The 24629-nt window shown below is 42.9% G+C and overlaps 1 protein-coding gene across 1 annotated transcript in view; it reads left to right on the forward strand.

Annotated features, from left to right (window-relative positions):
- gria3a (glutamate receptor, ionotropic, AMPA 3a) overlaps window positions 1-24629 on the forward strand; it is a 128016-nt gene that overhangs the window by 45488 nt on the left and 57899 nt on the right. The window contains exon 4 of the mRNA XM_024012019.1: window positions 15759-15946. Within this exon, the coding sequence (XP_023867787.1) occupies window positions 15759-15946 (188 nt within the window). The remainder of the gene's footprint in view (window positions 1-15758; window positions 15947-24629) is intronic.

Here is a 24629-nt window from a genome sequence, read left to right on the forward strand (position 1 = left end):
TTCCAACAAAGGGTATATAACAAAGTATTGAGATAAACTTTTGTTATTGACCAAATACTTATTTTCCACCATAATTTGCAAATAAATTCATTAAAAATCCTACCATGTGATTTTCTGTATTTTTTCTCATTTTGTCTGTCATAGTTGAAGTGTACCTGTGATGAAAATTAGCAGCCTCCTCTCTCATCTTTTTAAGTGGGAGAACTTGCACAATTGGTGGCTGACTAAATACTTTTTTGCCCCACTGTATACATGACTCTAGTCCCTTTTTCCTCACAAAAAGCATGAAAATGGGAATAGTAATGGATTCAAACTCCAGTCTCCTGGATCGCAGTGAGGTGAACCCTATCATGGCTGAAAGTCTTGCTCAGGCTCTGAGACACTGTGTTGTAATAGGAAGATTTGTTACTGTGTCAAGGTACAATAACATAGGAATCTCCTGCTTGCAAAATAAACACCCAAAGATTTCGACCCTGCCTTCACTGTGCATGGAGCATTCAATTTCCAATGTGATTTGGCCCCTTAGTGAGAGTCTCTCACACCAGCAGTCATGTTCTCCTCTTTCAACCTCTGTATCACATCGATTCCACCTCGCCATCGTGCTGGAAATGCTTCGAAAATTCTGTCTCCATTGTTGTGTTGAATCTGAATCACATTGAATAGGAATTTTCTATTGAATCATTGAAGAGTGTTTAGAGTTCTTTACCACTAGTTCCTGTTAACAGAAATGGGAGTTCAGTTAGTATACCTGCCCGTGTTCTGCTTGAAGAACACCTCAAGTCCTTTAACAATAATAATTAATAAAGGAGAATGTGTTTGAATGGAATTAATTTGTGCCTTTGACTTATAGCTAGATCCTGTTAGTGTTTGCATTTTGAATAATACAGTTGAAGTCGGAAGTTTACATACACCTTAGCCAAATACATTTAAACTCAGTTTTTCCTGAGTTTTAATCCTGGTAAAAAATCCCTGTTTTAGGTCAGTTAGGATCACCACTTTATTTTAAGAATGTGAAATGTCAGAATAATAATAGAGAGAATGATTTATTTCAGCTTTAATTTCTTTCATCACATTCCCAGTGGGTCAGAAGTTTACATACAATCAATTAGTATTTGGTAGCATTGCCTTTAAATTGTTTAACTTCGGTCAAACGCTTCGGGTAGCCTTCCACAAGCTTCCCACAGTAAGTTGGGTGAATTCTGGCCCATTCCTCCTAACATAGCTGGTGTAACTGGGTCAGGTTTGTAGGCCTCCTTGCTCACACACGCTTTTTCAGTTCTGCCCACAATTTTTCTATAGGATTGAGGTCAGGGCTTTGTGATGGCCACTCCAATACCTTGAATTTGTTGTCCTTAAGCCATTTTGCCACAACTTTGGAAGTATGCTTGATTGTCCATTTGGAAGATCCATTTGCGACCAAGCTTTAACTTCCTGACTGATGTCTTGAGATGTTGCTTCAATATATCCACATAATTTTCTTTCTTCATGATATTTTGTGAAGTGCACCAGTCCCTCCTGCAGCAAAGCAACTGGGATGGTGTCTTCGGTTTGCAAGCCTCCCCCTTTTTTCCTCCAAACATAACGATGGTCATTATGGCCAAACAGTTCTATTTTTGTTTCATCAATTACCAAAGGACAGTTCTCCAAAAAGTACGATCTTTGTCCCCATGTGCAGTTGCAAACCGTAGTCTGGCTTTTTTATGGCGGTTTTGGAGCAGTGGTTTCTTCCTTGTTGAGCGGCCTTTCAGGTTATGCTGACATAGGACTCGTTTTACTGTGGATATAGATACTTTTGTACCTGTTTCCTCCAGCATCTTCACAAGGTCCTTTGCTGTTGTTCTGGGATTAATTTGCACTTTTCACACCAAAGTATGTTCATCTCAAGGGGACAGAACACGTCTCCTTCCTGAGCTGTATGACGGCTGCGTGGTCCCATGGTGTTTATACTTGSGTACTCTTGTTTGTACAGATGAACGTGGTACCTTCAGCCATTTCAAAATTTCTCCCAAGGATGAACCAGACTTGTGGAGGTCTACAATTTTATTTCTGAAGTCTTGGCTGATTTCTTTTGATTTTCCCATGATGTCAAGCAAAGAGGCACTACATTTGAAGGTAGGCCTTGAAATACATCCACATGTAAACCTCCAATTGACTCCAAGTATGTCAATTAGCCTATCAGAAGCTTCTAAAGCCATGGCATAATTTTCTGGATTTTCCCAAGCTGTTTAAAGGCACAGTCAACTTAGTGTATGTAAACCTCTGACCCACTGGAATTGTGATACAGTTGAATTGTGATATAAGTGAAATAATCTGTCTGTAAACAATTGTTGGACAAATTACTTGTGTCACTCACAAAGTAGATGTCCTAACCCACTTGCCAAAACTATAGTTTGTTAACAAGAAATTTGTGGAGTGGTTGAAAAACGAGTTTTAATGATTCCAACCTAAGTTTATGTAAACTTCCGACTTCAACTGTATCTGTATCTTCATTTTTAATATGAGAAATCAAATCCTTTTCATATAATATCCACAAACAGACACACACACACTCCTGGGAGAGCGGTCTACTTTCTGTTTGTCAGTCATTTTATGTGATTAACGGGAAAGAAAGTGTATTTATYTTCTGCTGCCTGCATAAATAGTGTAATATTAACTGACTACCCCCTTTCTTGTAGGATATAGGGCGTTGTAATAAACCTTTTGTTTCCTTGCTTTGGATTCATCTTATGAAATCATCTTAACCAAAGTCCACAATCTTACAGGCAAAATGACAGCTTTTCTCTGGTCCCCATGTTACCCCTGACACTAGGTGAAGGTAGGGGTTGAGGTGGAAAATTGCATTTGTATGGAGTAAAATCCCAGCTCCCCTGCTGGATGTCTCGCTGGCTTCCTCTCTGCAAGAAACATCTGATTAATTGCACAGTGCTAAATGGTTGCGTTCAGCAGTCAGGCACAGGCTCATTAACACAGTGTGGGTGAGAGAGAGAGAGAGAACGAGAGAGCACGCGAGAGAGAGAGAGAGACGACGTGGCACAAACCTGCTGCTCCACTCCCTCTCCTCTCCATCTCCGTGAGCTCTCTACACCACCTTCGCTTCCAGCCCGGCCCGGGCCTCTCCGCACAAATCAATGAGCACAGACAGCCTGCTGTGGCTAAACGCTGTTTATCTCTTCTTCCCCATCACTGGCTCTGCCTGCCGTCTGTGTGGTCCCTCTCTCCCGCACTGATTAGCTCTGCCTTGGGACTCCAAGACTTCAGTTGGCTCTTAATGTCTCTAAGTCAAGTCCTTATTCTCTATGGGACCTGTGTGTCTCTCTCTCTTGGGGGCCCAACCTGATGCGGAACATGGAGAACATTGGGTCGGTCCAATTTGGAGCTCTGTATCCTTGGAGAGTTCTGTGACGCCTAACAAATCCTCTTTGAATCCCCAATTGTATTAACTTTAGAGATATATGATACAAACTGGGTCTGTTGACTGCAAAGCTTTAGATAAACTGCAACTTGATGGAAGTACTGTACAGTGTGTTTTAAACAAGGAATGCTCAGTCAAGAGTTATCAGTCTGAGTATGAGATGAAGGTAAAAGTGGGGTGGTGTGTTGCAGTGTGTGGATGTACTGGGTGGGTGTGTGGTTGTACTGTATGGGTGTATGTTGATCTTATTGTTTGTGTTTTGTAAGGCTCTCTCTGTGTGCGTGCACTGTGGAATGACCTCATTGATGAAAAGCGATGACTCATAGAGCATTCACAGCAGAGAGTCTGTAGCTGGGGCATCTGTTCTCCCCGAGTGCCTCTGCTCTCCCCTCTGAACAAAGACAAGCCTGCCCACCTTCCCGCCAGAGGCCCCAAATGGTCACCATGTGTCCAGGCACATTCAAGCATGTAGAGGTAGTGGAATGGGAGGAAAATCTGTGGTTTGTGCTGTGCTGCAGACCACATAGAATAGTATAATGCTTGGCTACAATATTGTGCCACAACACACTGTTGCGGGTGTGCTGCATTTTCAGGATTAAAATGCGTTAATTATGAATATAGACTGTGTTATGGCTTCCTTTTTAATCTAGCTTTGACATTTCCCCTTAGGAAATACAGTATCAGGAGCTGCAGGTTAGTGGAGGGAGAAAGGGAGCTTGTTAGGAGTAAGCTGTTCTGGTTTGGATATCACATTGATTTCTGTATGTTGAGGCTGACTATTTTGCACTCTTGATGCATTTTGAACTCAATCATGAAGCACAAAGACAAGTGAGGAACAGTTATCATGTGGTTTCGGAGTGATAAACAAATGACAAGGATGTAGAGAGAACTAACAGTAAAAATTAAGTGTCAAATATAGAATCACAGGAGTCCATAGTGTTGCTATAACAATAGCATTTACACCAGATATATCAGAGTCCTACATAATGTTACACACTCCAATTCTACATTTCCATTATTTATCTGGGACCACATTTAGAGTGTGTTATATATGTGTATTTGTATTTATTTTTTAGGGGGTAGATCAACTTTAATATTGCAGATAGATTATGGCTTCCATCAATACAATTGTCTGCACAATTTCCAATCCCCCATATATATTTTTATAAATGTACAGTACCAGTCAAAGGTTTGGACACACCTACTCATCCAAGGGTTTTTCTTTATTTGTACTATTATCTACATTGTGGAATAATAGTGAAGACATCAAAACTATGAAATAACACTAATGAAATCATGTAGTAACCAAAAAAGTGTTAAACAAATTAAAATATATTTTAGATTTCAGATTCTTCAAAGTAGCCACCCTTTGCCTTGATGACAGCTTTGCACACTCTTGTGTTTCTTGGCCCCAGCAAGTCTCTTCTTATTATTGGTGTCCTTTAGTAGTGGTTTCGTTGCAGCTATTTGACCATGAAGGCCTGATTCACGCAGTCTCCTCTGAACAGTTGAAATGTGTCTGTTACTTGAACTCTGTGAAGCATTTATTTGGGCTGCAATTTCTGAGGCTGGTAACTCTAATGAACTTATCCTCTGCAGCAGAGGTAACTCTGGGTCTTCCTTTCCTGTGGCGGTCTTCATGAGAGCCAGTTTCATCATAGCGTTTGATGGTTTTTGCGACTGCACTTGAACAAACTTMAAAAGTTCTTGAAATTTTCCGCATTGACTGACCTTCATGTCTTAATTAAAGTAATGATGGACTATCATTTTTCTTTGCTTATTTGAGTGGTCTTGCCATAATATGGACTTGGTGTTTTACCAAATAGGGCTATCTTTTGTATACCACCCCTACCTTGTCTGTCACGCCCTGACCTTAGAGAGCCTTGTTTTATGTCTCTTTTTGGTTTGGTCAGGGTGTGATTTGGGTGGGCATTCTATGGCCTTTATTTCTATGATTTGTGTTTCTATGTTTTGGCCGGGTATGGTTCTCAATCAGTGACAGCTGTCTATCGTTGTCTGTGATTGGGAATCATACTTAGGCAGCCTATTTTCCCACCTGGTAGTTGACTTAGTTAGTGGCACTATAGCCCTCGGAAGCTTCACGGTCGTTTATTTTGTTTCTTGTTTTGTTGGCGACATTCTATAATAAAAGGAAATGTACGCTCCCACGCCTGCAAACTTTGGTCACTTCTTACGACGGCCGTGAACAGAAATACCCACCACCAAAGGACCAAGCAGCGTGGCCGGGGAACAGCGCTTTCTGGAGGAATGGACATGGGAGGTATTTGAAGGCAAGGGACCCTGGGCACAGGCTGGTGAATTTTTCCGTCTTAAGGAGGGTAGAGCAGCTAAGGCGGACCGCGACAGTACGAGGAGTTGCATAGCGGAGCAAGCACGAGAGGCAGCCCCCAAAAATGTTTTGGGGGGTGCACACGGGGGGAGTGGCAGAGTCAGGGTATAGACCTGACCAACTCCCCGTGGCTTACCGTAAGGAGCGTGGTACTTGTCAGGCACCGTGTTATGCGGTAAAGCGCACAGTGTCTCCAGTGCGCTCTCATAGCCCGGTGCGCTATATGCCAGCTCTCCGCAAGTGCCACGCTAGAGTGGGCATCCAGCCAGGCAGATTGTGGCAGCTCAGCGCGCTTGGTTCCGTGCGCCGTTTCGGCCCAGGGTATCCTGCGCTGGCTCTCGCACTGTGTCTCCGGTGCGCTGTGACTGCTCAGTGCGTCCTATGCTGCGCTCCGCCCGTGCCGGGCTAAAGTGGGCCTTCAGCAGGGAGGTGCAAGTGTCAAGCACTAGATCTCCAGTGCTCCCCACAGCCCGTCCATCCTGTGCCTCCTCCAAGGACCAGGCCTCCAGCGACGGTCTCCAGTCCGGAGCCATCGCGACAGGACTCCAGTCCGGAGCCTCCAGCGACGGTCTCCAGTCCGGAGCTCCAGCGACGGTCCCCAGTCCGGAGCCTCCAGCGACGGTCCCCAGTCCGGAGCCTCCAGCGGCCGCGGTCCCACAGTCCGGAGGCCTCCAGCGACGGTCTCCAGTCCGGAGCCTCCAGCGACGGTCCCCAGTCCGGAGCCCGCAAACTGCGGGGCTTTCCCAGTCCGGAGTCTCCAGCGACGGTCTCCAGTCCGGAGCCTCCAGCGACGGTCCCCAGTCCGGGGCCCACAACGAGAGTCCCCAGTCCGGGGCCGGCAGTGAGGGTCTCCAGTCCGGAGCCTTCAGCGACGGTCCCCAGTCCAGGGCCCGCAACGAGGGTCCCCAATTCGCAGTCTCCAGCGACGGTCCCCAGACCGGAGCCTCCAACGATGGTCCCCAGTCCGGGGCCCACAATGAGGGTCCCCAGTCCGGGGCCGGCAGTGAGGGTCCCCAGTCCGGGGCCGGCAGTGAGGGTCCCCAGTCCGGGGCCGGCAGTGAGGGTCCCCAGTCCGGGGCCGGCACCGAGGGTCCCCAGTTCGGGGCCCGCACCGAGGGTCCCCAGTCTGGGGCCCGCTGCGAGGGTCCCCAGTCCGGGGCCCGCAACGAGGGTCCCCAGTCCGGGGTCGACAACGAGGGTCCCCGCACCAGAGGCGCCACCAAAGTGGGGTGAGTCAGAGGTGGAGCGGGGTCTACGTCCCGCACCAGAGTCGCCACCATGGATAGATGCCCACCCAGACCCTCCCCTATAGGTTCAGGTTTTGCGGCCGGAGTCCGCACCTTTGGGTGGGGGGGGGTACTGTCACGCCCTGACCTTAGAGAGCCTTGTTTATGTTTCTTTTTGGTTTGGTCAGGGTGTGATATGGGTGGGCATTCTATGTCCTTTATTTCTATGATTTGTGTTTCTATGTTTTGGCCGGGTATGGTTCTCAATCAGGGACAGCWGTCTATTGTTGTCTCTGATTGGGAATCATACTTAGGCAGCCCTTTTTCCCACCTGTGATTGTGGGTAGTTGACTTTGTTAGTGGCACTATAGCCCTCGGAAGCTTCACGGTCGTTTATTTTGTTTCTTGTTTTGTTGGCGACATTCTATTATAAAAGGAAATGTACGTTCACCACGCTGCCCTTTGGTCCACTTCTTTCGACGGCCGTGACATTGTCACAACACAACTGATTGGCTCAAACGCATTAAGAAGAAAATAAATTCCACAAATTAACTTTTAACAAGACATACCTGTTAATTAAAATGCATTCCAGATGACTGGTTGAGAGAATGCCAAGAGTGTGCAAAGCTGTCATCAAGGCAAAGGGTGGCTACTTTGAAGAATCTGAAATCTAAAATATATTTTTGGTTACAACAGTACATGATTCCATATGTGTTATTTCATAGTTTTGATATCTTCACTATTATTCTTCAATGTAGAAAATATTAAAAATAAAGAAAAACCCGGGAATGAGTAGGTGTGTCCAAACTTTTGACTGGTACTGTATATATAATATATACAGTTGAAGTCGAAAGTTTAGGCTGGAGTCATTAAAACTTGTTTTTCAACCACTCCACAAATGTCTTGTTAACAAACTATAGTTTTGGCAAGTCGGTTAGGACATCTACTTTGTGCATGACACAAGTAATTTGTCCAACAATTGTTTACAGACAGATTATTTCACTTATAATTCACTGTATCACAATTCCAGTGGGTCAGAAGTTTACACACACTAAGTTGACTGTGCCTTTAAAGAGCTTGGAAAATTCCACAAAACTTAWTCTAAAATTGTTGAATAAGTTTCCTGTAAACAATAGATATTATATTCCTTCTCTTTTAGCCAGATAAATACTGATCGTCTTTTCTTATTATCTGCTAAGCATTACAGTTGCACTACACTATCATACACTATCAACAAGGCAGTAACAAGGCAGTAACAAGGCAGTAACAAGGCACTATCCAACAGGCCCTAGTGTTGTCGCACCTTGACTACTGTTCAGTCGTGTGGTCAGGTGTCACAAAAAAGGATTTAGGGAAATTGCAATTGGCTCAGAACAAGGCAGCACGACTTGCCCTTGGATCTACACAGAGAACTAATATTAATAATATGCATGTCAATCTCTCATGGCTCAAAGTGAAGGAGAGATTGACTTCATCACTACTTGTATTTGTGAGAGGTATTGACATGTTGAATGCACCGAGCTGTCTGTCTAAACTACTGGCACACAGCTCGGACACCCATGCATACCCCACAAGACATGCCACAAGAGGTCTCTTCACAGTCCAGAACAGGCTATGGGAGGTGCACAGTACGACATAGAGCCATGACAACATGGAACTCTATTCCACATCAAGTAACTGATGCAAACAGTAAAATTAGATTTATAAAACAGATTAAAAAACACCTTATGGAACAGCGGGGACTGTGAAGCAACACAAACAGGCACAGACATATGCATACACACACACACGATAACATACACACTATACACACACATACACATGGATTTAGTACCGTAGATGGGGGTGGTGGAGCAGGTGCCTGAGGCAACACAGTGTTTTGTGAAATCTGAATGTATTGTAATGTTTTTAAAAATGTATAAACTGCCTTCATTTTGCTGGACCCCAGGAAGAGTAGCTGCTGCCTTGGATCCATAATAAATACTAATACAAATACAAAAATCATCACAAGCATCAGTCTTTCAGACTGGTCTGTACTCATCTTTCTTTAAGCAGCTAGTATTTCCGACTGGTCTGTACTCATCTTTCTTTAAGCAGCTAGTATTTCCGACTGGTCTGTACTCATCTTTCTTTAAGCAGCTAGTATTTCAGCACTGGGCTGAAACAGCTCCTACTAACACTGCTTCCAATGCAGCAGCCTTGTGTGGTTCAGTACAATTTTCAGATCTTTTTTCCCCCTGCTTTTCCCTGCTCCCTGTTCTAAGTTGCTAATATTTCAGAACCTTGGACAGTTCCACTCTATAGTACTGGCTCGGACTGCAGAAACCAGTATTTCAGCACTGGACAGTTCTCTCTACTGCCTGCTTGGTTGGTGCTGTGACCGCCCCTACGGCTGCTACGGCTGCTGCTGCTGCTGCTAGGGAAAAATAAAGAAATCAATACACAGGATGCAGACAGAAATAGTGTTTCGGAGAGAAAAGAAAACCAGCACAGTCACTGACCTTAAAATGTCATGTATGCATACCTTTAACATCGACATGTAATGTGACTCATTTCAGTATTATCCTAGGTATGTAATTGTTCAATATTTCAAATGTGTTGGCATTTAAACCCCATTGTTATATAGCCTTTGTATCTCTGACAGAATAAGTCCCTTGTATTTGTATCCTGTGCTATCATAGTATGTGGAAAAACTGACATTAGGAGACAAATGTACACACATCCATTCTAAACAAAAGCAAGAGAGGAGCCCAGGAGCAAGAGGCTTATAATGGCCAGGATGAGTCTCTCTCTCATTTTCTCTCTCTCCTCAGCTGACTGCACTAGTTTCAGCTGCTCGCAGGAGAAATAGCAGAAATTTCAATAGAATAAAAAACAGTGTGGAGGCGTAGCCTGGGGAAAATAATGGAGGAGTCAGCAAAGCCTTTGTGCCTCTGCAGCTCAACCAAATATGATTTACTTTATGAATTCTAAACATCTCCTAAGGAGATCCACAGTCTGTCACATCTAATCTGGCCTGACCATGTGACTTAAAATGGCATAATAATGAACTGGGTGACTAATAGAACTTGCCCCTGCTTTATTACACACTGTTTTGTTTATACCGTCCTCTGCTCACTTGTCTCTGGCCACTGGTCTCCAAAGCCTTTCATCTATTTTGGGACACAAGCTTTCAGGATAATGCATGGGCCATTTGAACAGTGGTCTTTCTACATTATGAAAGACTTAATATGCTGTGTTCGGTACATGGTTTGCCCAAGATGAAAGGCCATTTTTGTTTGTTTAAGAGATGGGTGTTCTGTAGGCAATTGAGCAGAAACATGGGACTGTACGTGCAGCTTTACTCTCAAGGAGAAAGCCAGCCAGCAAACTCAATTTTGTGAAATCTGGTGCAGGGAAGTGGAATGCCTCTCTCTGCAGTAGCTCTTGTTGTTTTTTTCTCTCTGACTTAAGCTTTGAGATTTTTGGAGCTTTCTCTAAAAGTGGGCTCAGAAYCTTTGTGTGACTTCACCTCGGTGATGCACTGCTCAGCTTTGGGCAAGCCATCACAGCAAATAACTCTGATGCCTGCCCCGAGAGAGAGATTAAAAGAGGTCACCATCTCCTGGGAGGCAGCAGGGGAAGACTGAGTCAGAGTTGAGGGCACACAGCATCCATGATGCTGCAGCCACCATGATGCTATCCACCACCTGAGACAGCATAATGTCCACTCTACCTCTCATAACCTCCAAATGATACAGCATACTATCCACACTACCCTTATCTACATGTATATCCTCGAACTGAAATCAAATACTATCAGAACCTCCCTACACATTATCCATACTGCTCACCACCTACAGTAAAACGTGTCTTTWTCCATCCTTCCCATATACAAAGACCACATGCAAATCACACTGCTTTGGGCTTGGAGTTGGGTGCTGTCCCAGATGTAGTCAGTCTTTGTTTATAACTGTATATTTTGAATGGTTACTAATAGCCTTTAATTGTTACATATGAAAGAAATACTATATATAGCTTTCGCTGACTGTCAAATTCTCTAAAGAAATGTTTTGGTATATCAAGAGAAATAGAGAAGCATCAGGAACATTTGTATGTCTTACTCTACTCAAATAGCCCAACTATGATAATTGACACTGACAAATATAAGGGGTTGTAATTGTTCTTTTGAAGAAATTAGACATTTTCTCTGCTTTCTGCATAATCATTTTGACCTTTCACACTCCACGCTGAGCCAGGGAATTATGTTCATGTGAAGAAATGTAAATGAACCTAGTGTGATGACAACCAAGAAGGTTTATATTCCAGTCAAGATCCCCACCATTAAAATTATGTTTTGAACTTTCCTCGTTCATCCATTCACCAGGTCTAGTTTTCAAAGATTTGATACTGAGTACAGAATCATTTATGTTTTTCTTGCTGACAAAAATTGGTTCAATTGAGTATCGAGCGTCAGAGACATTTTTTTAGTTTGCTGCATTTTTTTTACTGCATCATCTGACAGGATGTCAGATATTGCACTTGAATAGAGTGTCTGTCAAGTCGGACTTCAGATGATAGACATCTAGTGTTGAGGACTTGATGTGAATAAAGGTGTCAACCCTGACCCTGAGCTCTGTAGCTGGGACTCATTTCCACACAAATTATGTTTCCCAWTTGGTCAGCAGGCTGTAGTAAAAATCATTCAGGTGAATGTTTCTACGGTATCAAATGTTTTTGATACCGTAGAGGTCATCTTTAAAACATTTCCCTCACAAAATGTCTTACTTTCATCCCAATTATACATTGCCTAGTGACAATATGCCCCAGATTTCTGAATATTTKATGTGTTTTTTATAATGGGCTGTACAATTGACAGTTTATAAATGCTCTTGATGGTCGCCCTGCCCGCTGGCTTCTGTGATATGTGCCATCTGTTTACGACTACAAACCTTGCACCAACATTCACTCGCTTTGTTGTTTGCACCACTGAGTGACACTATGTTCATCTTACASACAGCAGACAGGCTATGCCAATATCCAGAGTGTTGTTTCTTTTAGCATTGTGATGCCATGACCTTTACCTATCACATTCAAATGAAAGCCAACGTGTATTAAATTACATCACCTGTTTATATTTTCTGCCAGAATTATTGYTAATTTATTTTTCATCTCCAAGTATTTTAACTTGTCAACGTTTCACAACACGTTTAACATTGAGAAATACATAATAACGTCTGAATCCCAAAACTTCCAAATCAGCTTAGAGGCAGAAGATTGATACAAAATATAAGTCATGAGGGAATCATTTCTAAATCCTCCAAAATCCTTTTTCTTCATAAGCAGCTGGTAACATGTTTAAAATGTCAGGCTTTACCCAGTGTACTCTATACAATATGTAGTCTCAGGGAAGCTGGTGAAAAAAACACCTCATATTTCAGCATTTGCTTTTTAATTTCCTCTGTGCTGCTATGCTATCAGACATAGACTGCAGTCTTTTTTCTCTCTTAATATGCTGTGGGGATGGATGATAAAAGCTCTGTGTTTTTCAGTGTGACCTGATGGTGCTTCTACAATGACAGAATAAGCCCCTGTCCTTTCAACCAGGGGTTAGCTCCTGGGTTTTATCTTATCTGACTGTCATTCACACTGCGCTGGGATACAGCCAGACGCATGAAAACCGTTGTTGTCTCCCAACCTTCAGAAATATCAGACGTGCATACACGGCTCTCCCTGCTCTTCACTGCTCTTCCAGTCGCCACCTGAGTGGGTGATGGTGATGTACCCGTGCTCAGTCCTTCACAGCCGCCTGTCTTATAAAAGGCAATGTCTGATTGGACAACCTTCTGCAGTGTTCTCTTGAGTGAAGGTCACTAACGTAGGAGAGGAGATAGAGGAGAGTGGATGGCTGAGTCTCTGGCTGTGCTCAGAATTCTTATGTGCTCTAGCTAGCTAGTCTATGGTAGTTCTTCACTTCACAGCTCCATACATCTACATATACAGCAGTTGATCCATTTATGCCTACAACTAGCGTTCTAGAAGGTTTAAAGTATCCATGAACACTCATAACATGTTTGCTTCATTTGACATGAATTAAAATGCCCCTTTCACATGGAAAGTAACATATCTGAAGCTGTGATGGCTGGCTGTTAGTGGAGGTACTGTGAGATGTTTTGGGCTACAGGTGTCTTTAGACTGGGCTGTCAAAGTGTTTTTATACAGAGGCCCCTGGCGTGCAAGTAGCAGGTTGGACAAAGTGACGGTAGCGCATATAGGGAACAGTGCTTTATGTGGATGGGCCCAGCAGGGGTGCACTGCAAAGACCGCATCTGCATTAGCATAATCTACACTGACTGCTTCAGCATCAGTAATAATATTCATCATTTTATTGAATCAGCGATTTTATCCCAAGCTCTAAGAGGAAGAGATAGCCGAGCGCATGTTGCTGCCTCTGCCTCATTTAGCCAAGCCGACTATAGCGTGCTTGCTCTCGCACAAAGCCTTCCTCAACTGCACCATTTTATCTGTCTATTACTTACAAGTTACCACATAATGACCTACTGCCACCACACATTTCCACCATCGCTGATACGTATATATGTTTTCCTGACAGATAATGGAAATATGCAAATCTCAGGTTTATTTTGTCCATCCATGCTTTCTTTCATTACCCTATTCTAGGTCMGTATATTACTATGCATGAATAATCCAGTGGTAGCACATAATTATTCATTGTGGTGTAAGGAGTGTTATTAAGTAACATTCATATTTTGATAAGGCTATTACCCATAAAGGGGTGCGGCTCTCGCTGTATAACCCCCATTTCAGGCCCGCGGTTTGACCTTGAGTTGACATAACGGACGATGCATTGATCTCCTGAAAAGAAAACATGTCCTGGGTTGTAACTCCGCCCCTTTTAGACTGTTTAAATAAGGCCTGCTCGTCAGACCTAGAGCACTGTGACATCCATTATAACCTATACGCTGAAGGGGTAACACTGTATCATTGACATGATGTACTTCACAATTTGAATTTTAAATCACATTAATTCAGTTATTACAGACTGTGACAGCCGAGACACTGGGAGCTGAAATGAAAACCTATTCAATTGAAATTTTCCTGCAAAGCTTCTTGGCATTGCAAGTAGTATTTCTGCGAAACAGTTCCCCATCCTAAAAAGCCCAGACTAGAATTTCTAGTTGCCTGTCCTGGAAGCTATAAGCTACTTTTCCATTTGACATACTTTACCTACTGTACCATTTATTTCACCCATGAAATGTGATATTGACAGGGCTGTCTTTTGGGAGGTTTTTTGTCATGGGCTCAAAGACTATTGTGGTTGTTTTTATGACAGAATGATACCATTCAAGTGGACAGAAAACATGAAATATTCATACCCTACACCAGTTGGTTAACAAACAGTACAAAACAGAACCTTTAAATTGACGATGATACAAAGTGAGAAATGTGAAAGGGGGGAGGGCGAGCACGCCGCCATCCACATCGATGGGGCGGCAGTGGAGCCGTTTGAGAGCTTCAAGTCCCTCAGGGTCCAAATCACTAAGGACTTAAAATGGTCCACACACACACAGTCGTGAAAAGGTGCGATAGTGCCTCTTCCCCCTCAGGAGGTTGAACAAGTTTGGCATGGGCCTTCAAATCCACAAAAAGTTCAACAGCGGCACCATTGAGAGCATCTTGACTGGCTGCATTACTGCTTGGAATGGCAACAGCACCGCCCTCGATCGCAATACGCTACAGAGGGTGGTGCTGACAGCCCAGTACATCACTGGGGCCAAGCTCCCTGCCATCCAGGACCTCTATATCAGGCGGTGTGAAAGGAAGGCCCGGAAAATCATTAAATACTCCAGTCACCCAAGCCATAGACTGTTCTCTCTGCTGCCGCACGGCAAGCAATACTGGTGCATCAAGTCTGACACCAACAGGCTTCTGAACAGTTTCTATCCCCAAACCATAAGACTGCTAAATAGCTAACATAATGGCTACACAGACTGAGTTGACCCTTGTAATTATTTGTAATTTTACACTGTCTCTATGCACACACACACACAGGACTCTACACACTCACTCACACTGACACTCCAACACACACATAACATGCACACATTTATACCACAGGAGGTTGGTGGCACCTTAATTGGAGAGGACGGGCTCGTGTTAATGGCTGGAGTGGAATCAGTGGAATGGTATCAAATACATCAAACACATGGTTTCCATGCTGTTTGATGCCATTCCATTTGCTCCGTTCCAGCCATTATTATGAGCCGTCCTCCCCTCAGCAGCCTCCACTGATTCATACTGACTACACACACACGCACACACACTCACATACAATCTTTATTTATGCCACTGCTACTCTGTTTATCATACATCCTGATGCCTAGTCACCTTACCAATATACATATCTACCTCTATCACTCCAGTATCCCTGCACATTGTAAATATGGTATTGGAACTGTAGCTTCTTACTTTCTCGTGTTCTTTTATTTCTGATTTCTTCTTTTTATTACTRGTGTGTTTTTGTTCTCTTATGTTATTACTGCATTGTTGGGTTTAGAGCTTGCAAGAAATGCATTTCATCGTACTTGTGCACGTGACATTGAAACGTTAAACTAGAATATGTGCCCAGATTTTATTGTCAAAGAGCTTTGTATTTTGACTTTACAGTAACTATGACGTGATTAAGTACACCGCTCTCCTCTGCAAACGACCACAAACCCACCTTTCCCATTCTACAGTATGTGACTGATCCCCTCCCTCTCCTCTCCAGGTTTCTCTATCCTTCAAGCCATCATGGAGTCAGCAGTGGCCAATAACTGGCAGGTGACGGCCCGGTCGGTGGGCAGCATAGTGGACCCTACAGAGTACAAACGCATCATTGAGGAGATGGACCGCAGGCAGGAGAAACGCTTCCTCATCGACTGTGAGGTGGGAAGAATCAACACCATCCTGGAACAGGTAAAGTACTGTGGGCCTTAAAGGCCCAGTGCAGTCAAAAAGGTGATTTTCCTGTTTTAAATATACACTCACTGGCCAGTTTATTAGGTACTCCCATCTAGTACCAGGTCGGACCCCCTTTTGCCTCCAGAAAACATGAATTCTTCGGGGGAATTCTACAATTCAGAAACGTTCCACAGGGAGGTTGGTCCATGCTGATGCGATGGCATCACGCAGTTGCTGCAGATTGGKCGACAGTGCATTAATGCTGTGAACAGCCCGTTCCATCTCATCCTAAAGATGCTCTATTGCGTTGAGGTCTGGGGACTGTGCAGGCTGCTTAAGTAAACTGAACTCGCTGTCATGTTCCAGGCAATGTTTTTCCACTCCTCAATTGTCTAATGTTGGTGATTGCGTGGAGATTGGAGCCGCTTCTTGTTTTTAGCTAACAGGAGTGGAACACGGTGTCGTCGTCTATTGAAATATCCCATCCGTGACAAGGATCGACGAGTTGTACGTTCCGAGATACCGTTCTGCACACCACTGTTGTGCTGCACCGTTAATTGCCTATTTGTGTCCTGCCTGTTAGCTTGCAGGATTCTTGCCATTCTCCTTTGACCTCTCTCATGAACGAGCTGTTTTCGCCCACAGGACTGCCGCTGACTAAATGTTTTTTGTTTGTCGCACCATTCTCTGTAAACCCTAGACACTGTTGTGTGTGAAAAGCCCAGGAGGGCGGCCGTTTCTGAGATACTGGATCCGGTGCACCTGGCACCGACAATCATACCATGCTCAAAGTCGCTTAGGTCACTTGTTTTGCTCATTCTAACGTTCAATCAAACAGTAACTGAATGCCTTGATGCCTGCCTGTCTGCCTGCTTTATATAGCAAGCCACGGCCACGTGACTCATTGTCTGTAGGAGCGATCGATTTTCGTGTACCTAATAAACTGTCCGGTGAGTGTATATATTTTACATTTTTGTTTTATTGGGATCCATTAGCCAGCACCATGGCGACAGCTAGTCTTACTGGGGTCCGACTCATAACGAGAAATATAACATTACAGACAAAAGGCTTTARAATTTAAATCCATTTAAAAACTTTAACATGTAGTGTGTGTGTGTGTGCGTGTGCGTGTGCGTGTGTGTGCATCTATCACTTACACATACACGACAGTACATACACACAAAAAGTAGGGCACATAGGGGAGAGGCATTGTGCCATGAGATGAGATTTGATGATGTACCGATTCCATGGCCCAGCTCTGCAGATTTTGCTGCATGGAGGCAGAGTGATTAGATAATTTATTTTGGTACTGTCCATATGTAGCTCGTTTTTTGGTCACAGTCCAGGAATGGCTGAATAATTGTAACATTTACCTAGAGCTAACACTGCAGATAGCAATACTTGGTGATTTGAAAAGTCATAGTCAATTGATCAATAATATAATTATTGTCACGTTCCTGACCTGTTTTCTGTTAGTTTTGTATGTGTTAGTTGGTCAGGACGTGAGTTTGGGTGGGCAGTCTATGTTTTCTGTTTCTATGTTGGTGAATGGGTACCTAATATGGTTCTCAATTAGAGGCAGGTGGTTTTCATCTCCTCTGATTGAGAATCATATTAAGGTAGGTAGTTTCACAGTGTTTGTTTGTGGGTGGTTGTCTCCTGTGTCAGTGTCTGTATGTTACGCCACACGGGACTGTTTTCGGTTTTGTTTGTGCATTCGTTTTATGTAGTCAGTTTTCCTGTTATTGCGTTCTTCGTGTTTCATGTAAGTTCGTCGCACCAGGTCTGTCTACTTCGTTTGTTGTTTTGTAGTTTGTTTAAGAGTATTTCGTTTCGTCTTTTGTCTTGTTAAATAAATATTATGTCATCATACCTAGCTGCGTATTGGTCCTCCGATCCTTCTCTCCTCTCCTCGTCTGAGGAGGAGGAAGATCTAGAAAACCGTTACAATTATTATTTTAGCAAAAATGTGTATCTTTAATTTACAATCTGTAGAAACTATGAGAATAGAAAGGTTCAGTACTGTTGTGAAGCATCACAGCACAGTTGAAGAATATATGGCAACTTGAAATCCAATATGGATGGTGTTAAGAGATAGATGAGAGGGGTTGAATGGAGATGAAGGGTGGGACTAATAACAACAAGATAACAAATTTAAATATAATGTCTCTAAAATGTATATAGGTTCAGAACTTTTCTGAAATAGCACAGTTACAAATATATGGCAAATAGAAATCAAACTGGATGGACATCAGAAATAGAGGAAGGCCAGGACTAAAAAGAAACAAAATATAACTATTGAAAAATAGATTGTGTATGTAAAATGTGTATAGTATGTACAGTCGTGGCCAAAAGTTTTGAGAATGACACAAATATTAATTTTCACAAAGTCTGCTGCCTCAGTTTGTATGATGGCAATTTGCATATACTCCAGAATGTTATGAAGAGTGATCAGATTAATTGCAATTAATTGCAAAGTCCCTCTTTGCCATGCAAATGAGCTGAATCCCCCAAAAACATTTCCACTGCATTTCAGCTCTGCCACAAAAGGGCCAGCTGACATCATGTCAGTGATTCTCTCGTTAACACAGGTGTGAGTGTTGACGAGGACAAGGCTGGAGATCACTCTGTCATGCTGATTGAGTTCGAATAACAGACTGGAAGCTTCAAAAGGAGGGTGGTGCTTGGAATCATTGTCCTTCCTCTGTCAGCCATGGTTACCTGCAAGGAAACACATGCCGTTGTCATTGCTTTGCACAAAAAGGGCTTCACAGGCAAGATTGCACCTAAATCAACCATTTATCAGATCATCAAAAACTTCAAGGAGAGTGGTTCAATTGTTGTGAAGAAGGCTTCAGGACGCCCAAGAAAGTCCAGCAAGTGCCAGGACCATCTCCTAAAGTTGATTCAGCTGCGGGATCGGGGCACCACCAGTACAGAGCTTGCTCAGGAATGGCAGCAGGCAGGTGTGAGTGCATCTGCACACACAGTGAGGCGAAGACTTTTGGTGGATGGCCTGTTGTCAAGAAGGGCAGCAAAGAAGCCACTTCTCTCCAGGAAAAACATCAGGGACAGACTGATATTCTGCAAAACGTACAGGGGTTGGACTGCTGAGGACTGGGGTAAAGTCATTTTCTCTGATGAATCCCCTTTCTGTTTTTTTGGGGCATCCGGAAAAAGCTTGTCCGGAGAAGACACGGTGAGCGCTGCCATCAGTCCTGTGTCATGCCAACAGTAAAGTATCCTGATACCATTCATGTGTAGGGTTGATTCTCAGCCAAGGGAGTGGGCTCACTCCCAATTTTGCCTAAGAACACAGCCATGAATAAAGAATGGTACCAACACATCCTTCGAGAGCAACTTCTCCCAACCATCCAGGAACAGTTTGATGACGAACAATGCCTTTTCCAGCATGATGGAGCACCTTGCCATAAGGCAAAAGTGATAACTAAGTGGCTCTGGGAACAAAACATAGATATTTTGGGTCCATGGCCAGGAAACTCCCCAGACCTTAATCCCATTGAGAACTTGTGGTCATTCCTCAAGAGGCGGGGGACAAACAAAACCCCACAAATTCTGACAAACTCCCAAGTATTGATTATGCAAGAATGGGCTGCCATCAGTCAGGATATAGCTCAGAAGTTAATTGACAGCATGCCAGGGTGGATTGCAGAGGTCTTGAAAAAGAAGGGTCAACACTGCAAATATTGACTCTTTGCATCAACTTCATGTAATTGTCAATAAAAGCCTTTGACACTTATGAAATGCTTGTAATTATACTTCAGTATTCCATAGTYACATCTGACYAAAATATCTAAAGACACTGTAGCATAGCAGCAAACTTTGTGGAAATTAATATTTGTGTCATTCTCAAAACTTTTGGCCATGACTGAATAAACTGGAAGTTGAAGCCTAAGTTTTATGGTTTACAATGATACATGTTTTACAATGAAAAGCAAAACATGCAGCTCTGTTCTGGGCCAACTGCAGCTTAACTAGGTCCTTCTTTGCAGCACTTGACCATATGACTGGACAATAATCAAGAGTGTGGTGTTAAAAAAGKAGAGCATCTRTTTATCACGGACAGACCTCTCCTCATCTTCACAACCATTGAATCAATATGTTTTGACCATGACAGTTAAAACAATTATTATTCCAACCTCATATACTGTATTTCCACTCTATGAGGTTGGAATAATACTGTGAAAATTATGATAATGCCCTTTTAGTGTAGGAGCTGTTTGAAAAGACTGCATGAAARTTCTGCCTGTTTTGGTGGGATGGAGTTTTGGCCTGCCTGTTGACATCACTAGGTGGTAAATTAGTTAATAGACCAACCTCTCAGCCAATAACAGCTAGTTTTCAGTATTCCCCTCCCCACTCCCTGATATTCCTACTGTAGCTAAATTCTTGCTTGAGAAATTGCTATTTGCTAATAAGCTATTTTGTTTCTTTTTGACCATTTTAATTGAAAACAATCACAATAAGGTACGTCATTGTTACCCAGAAATGATTTGAAATTGAGATACAAACGGCTGCATTGGCCTTTTAAGACTCATTCGCTACTGCAGAAGCTGAGGGGATTCGTTGAACTACACTTAGATTAGTAACTTTACCTGAAACCTCAATACTGGTGTTAGCTCTCATATGGGAAAGGGAGAGGCGAAAGGAGGATACCTAGTCAGTGGTACAACTGAATGCCTTCAACTGAAATGTGTCTTCCGCATTTAACCCAACCCCTCTGAATCAGAGAGGTGCGGGGGGATGCCTTAATCGACATCCACGTCTTTCGGCACTTGCTCAGGGTCAGAATGACCGATTTCTGGTTATGAGTTGTAGAGTACTCAAGTTCGGTTATATTGGTGTGTGGGAATCGGATCAGTCAGTTGATGTCCATCAACTGAATGAATCAACAACCAGGGTTCAGTACCCCATTTATACTTTTATACCTGTGGAAAAATATATAATTATCACACGCACCCACACACAATTAATGAGCTGTGGTTCTTAGGTTTAAAAATCACTTATTTAGTTCTCCTTTATGTGTGTGCATAAATGGAATATTTTGTAGTAATAATCTTGATTCAAAAGATTATTAACAGTTTCTCCGTGCCCTTGTTTGTTTTCAAATACTAAGAGGACCTTCTTCGAGAGAGTCTGATTCACACACATATATCTTTGTCAGTGTTCCATCCCTTCGAAGAAGCCTTTTATGAGCCTCAGTCTGCCTCCATTCCTTCAATACCTCTGAAAGTACCATCTTTTCCTAGAGACCTCTCCTGGCTCCTCCAACTTTGTACTTCTTATTCCTTCTCCATTACCCTCTAAGACATTTAACAGGGCTTCTCCATTACCCTCTAAGACATTTAACAGGGCTTCTCCATTACCCTCTAAGACATAACAGGCTTCTCCATTACCCTCTAAGACATTTAACGGGCTTCTCCATTACCCTTTAAGACATTTAACAGGGCTTCTCCATTACCCTCTAAGACATTTAACAGGCTTCTCCATTACCCTCTAAGACATTTAACAGGGCTTCTCCATTACCCTCTAGACTTTAACAGGGCTTCTCCATTACCCTCTAAGACATTTAACTGGGCTTCTCCATTACCCTCTAAGACATTTAACAGGCTCTCATTACCCTCTAAGACATTTAACAGGGCTTCTCCATTACCCTCTAAGACATTTAACAGGGCTTCTCCATTACCCTCTAAGACATTTAACAGGGCAGTAAGTATGGCTGAAACGCTTACTTAACGCCTCATAATAACCTCACACACCACAAACAGAGGGAACATTCTCTCTTTAAGGGGGTTATGGTGCAACATAACAAAAATAAATTAAAACTTGTCATTGGTTCTTATTGTTGATCTAGCCACAGTTTGAGGTTGGCTCCTAGGCTACATTTTCACTGAGGAATAACAGCTACTATTAACCATGGTTCCTATCTCATCCTGTTTCCTAGGTGATCAGCCACTGAATAGGACATTACTGTTGATTTAGATTTGTTTATGTCTGCTTGCACAAGCTTGGAATGGGTTCACTAATCTTATTGTTAAGAATATAATTTTATGCCAGTTGTTTTAGCTTTTTGTTTGTTATACTCYGGATGGCATTTCATCTGATATATAGAGTTTGATTAATTAGCAATGTGATTCCCAACTCATAGATTATAACTAAATACATTATCTAGCGCTTTAGTTTTCATAAAACATGTTTCCTATTGGGTTTTTCAAACTGAATGGATTTGTTGGAGAAATCCCCTGAGCAGTGACGTAGGTCAATGGCTCTTTTTCTTATATTCTATCTGTCAATTGAAATTGAAGTAATGCCACAATTCTTTAGTCAGCGGTGTTGTAAGGTTTTCTCTAAAATGTCACAGAGCTCTAATGAGATGAAGTGCCACCAGGGGCAGAGGGCTCAAAGGAATGGGACTGACTGACTGACTCCCAGGACCTTCAATCCACACAGGAAAACACTCCTCATAATTACACTGTTTGTTTCACCCATGTTATGTTTCTTCTATTTTTTACACAAATACACAAGCCTACAGGGTTTACATGGTGTGTGTGTGTGTGTGTATATCTGTGTCCCAGCACCCTCCTAATATTGAGTTTTGCCCTCAGAACAGCCTCAATTCGTTAGGGCATGGACTCTACAAGGTATCGAAAGCATTCCACAGGGATGCTGGCCAATGTTACTTCACATTTTTTGGGGGCACTGAGCAAACTTTAGGTCAGGTGAGGGGACACTTGAACATTGTGAGAATTTTGTGCAACTTCCTGCACACGGTTACAGTCAACACTGAGGCTGTACCAGTACAGTTTTAGACAGTTGCCAATAGGCTATTGTGGCTATTTGAGCATAATGTACAGTGCCTTCAGAAAGTACTCAGACCCCTTGACTTTTTCCACATTTTGTTACGTTTCAGCCTTATTCTAAAATGGATTAAATAAAACAAATCTCAGCKATCTACACATAATGACACAGCAAAAACAGATTTTTTTGAAAAAAACATGATTTACATAAGTATTCAGACCCTTTGCTATGAGAATTGAAATTGAGCTCAGGTGCATCCTGTTTCCGTTGATCATCCTTGAGATGTTTCTACAATTTGATTGGAGTCCACCTGTGGTAAATTCAATTGATTGGACATGATTTGGAAAGGCACACACCTGTCTATATAAGGTCCCACAGTTGACAGTGCATGTCAGAGCAAAAACCAAGCCATGAGGTTGAAGGAATTGTCCTCAGAGCTCCGGGACAGGATTGTGTCGAGGCACAGATCTAGAGAAGGGTACCAAAAAAATGTCGGCAGCATTGAAGGTCCCCAAGAACACAGTGGCCTCCATCATTCTTAAATGGAAGAAGTTTGGAACCACCAAGACTCTTCCTAGAGCTGGCCTCTCGGCCAAACTGAGCAATCGGGGGAGAAGGGCCTTGGTCAGGGAGGTGACCAAGAACCCGATGGTCACTCTGACAGAGCTCTAGAGTTCCTCTGTGGAGGGGAGAACCTTCCAGAAGGACAACCATCTCTGCAGCACTCCACCAATCAGGCCTTTATGGTAGATTGACCAGACAGAAGCCATTCCTCAGTAAAAGGCACCTAAAGGACATTAAGACCATGAGAATCAAGATTCTCTGGTCTGATGAAACCAAGATTGAACTCTTTGGCCTGAATGCCAAGCATCACATCTGGAGGAAACCTGGCACCATCCCTACGGTGATGCATGGTGGTGGCAGCAACATGCAGTGGGAATGTTTTTCAGCTGCAGAGACTGGGAGACTAGTCATGGGGCATGGACGGAGCAAAGATGAACGGAGCAAAATACAGAGAGATCCTTGATGAAAACCTGTTACAGAGCGCTCAGGACCTCAGACTGGGGAAAAGGTTCACCTTCTAACAGGACAACGACCCGAAGCACACAGCCAAGACAATGAACTTGAACCCGATCAAACATCTTTGGAGAGACCAGAAAATAGCTGTGCAGCAACGCTCCCCATCCAACCTGACAGAGCTTGAGAGGATCTGCAGAGAAGAAACTCCCCAAATACAGGTGTGCCAAGCTTGTAGCGTCATACCCAAGAAGACTCAAGGTTGTAATTGCTGCCAAAGCTGCTTCAACAAAGTACTGAGTAAAGAGTCTGAATACTTATGCAAATTGTGATATTTCTGTTTTTTTTATATATATATATATTATAGCAAAAATGTCTAAAAACCTGTTTTTGCTTTTTCAGTATTGTGTATTGTATGTAGATTGATGAGGGAAAAAAATGTTTAATACATTTTAGAATAAGTCTGTAACCGWACAAAATGTGGAAAAAGTCAAGGGGTCTGAATACTTTCCGAATGCACTATAGGCCTACCAACAAAACCAATAGAGCGAATCCCATGACATTTTCACACAGAAATAGCTTTGGATTTCTGTGATATAGCCTATATGTGGTGTTCAGTGCAGGCCTACATTCAATGAGCCTTTTAAAAACATTTTTACATTATGAAGGGCTTGACATGAATTAAGGATTTTTTACAACATGGGCCAAAAAGCTGACTGTAAATTGCATTGTATTGTGTTGTATGATGCAAGAAACCACTATACGAYATAAAATGTATTATTATTYCCATACAGAGAATTAGATAATGTAGGCTACCCCTCTGCCTATTGGCTTATTTGCATATTCAAGCCTGTCTCAAAAT

The sequence above is a fragment of the Salvelinus sp. IW2-2015 genome, linkage group LG20 (genome assembly GCF_002910315.2).
Source record: "Salvelinus sp. IW2-2015 linkage group LG20, ASM291031v2, whole genome shotgun sequence".
In the NCBI taxonomy this organism is placed as follows: domain Eukaryota; kingdom Metazoa; phylum Chordata; class Actinopteri; order Salmoniformes; family Salmonidae; genus Salvelinus; species Salvelinus sp. IW2-2015.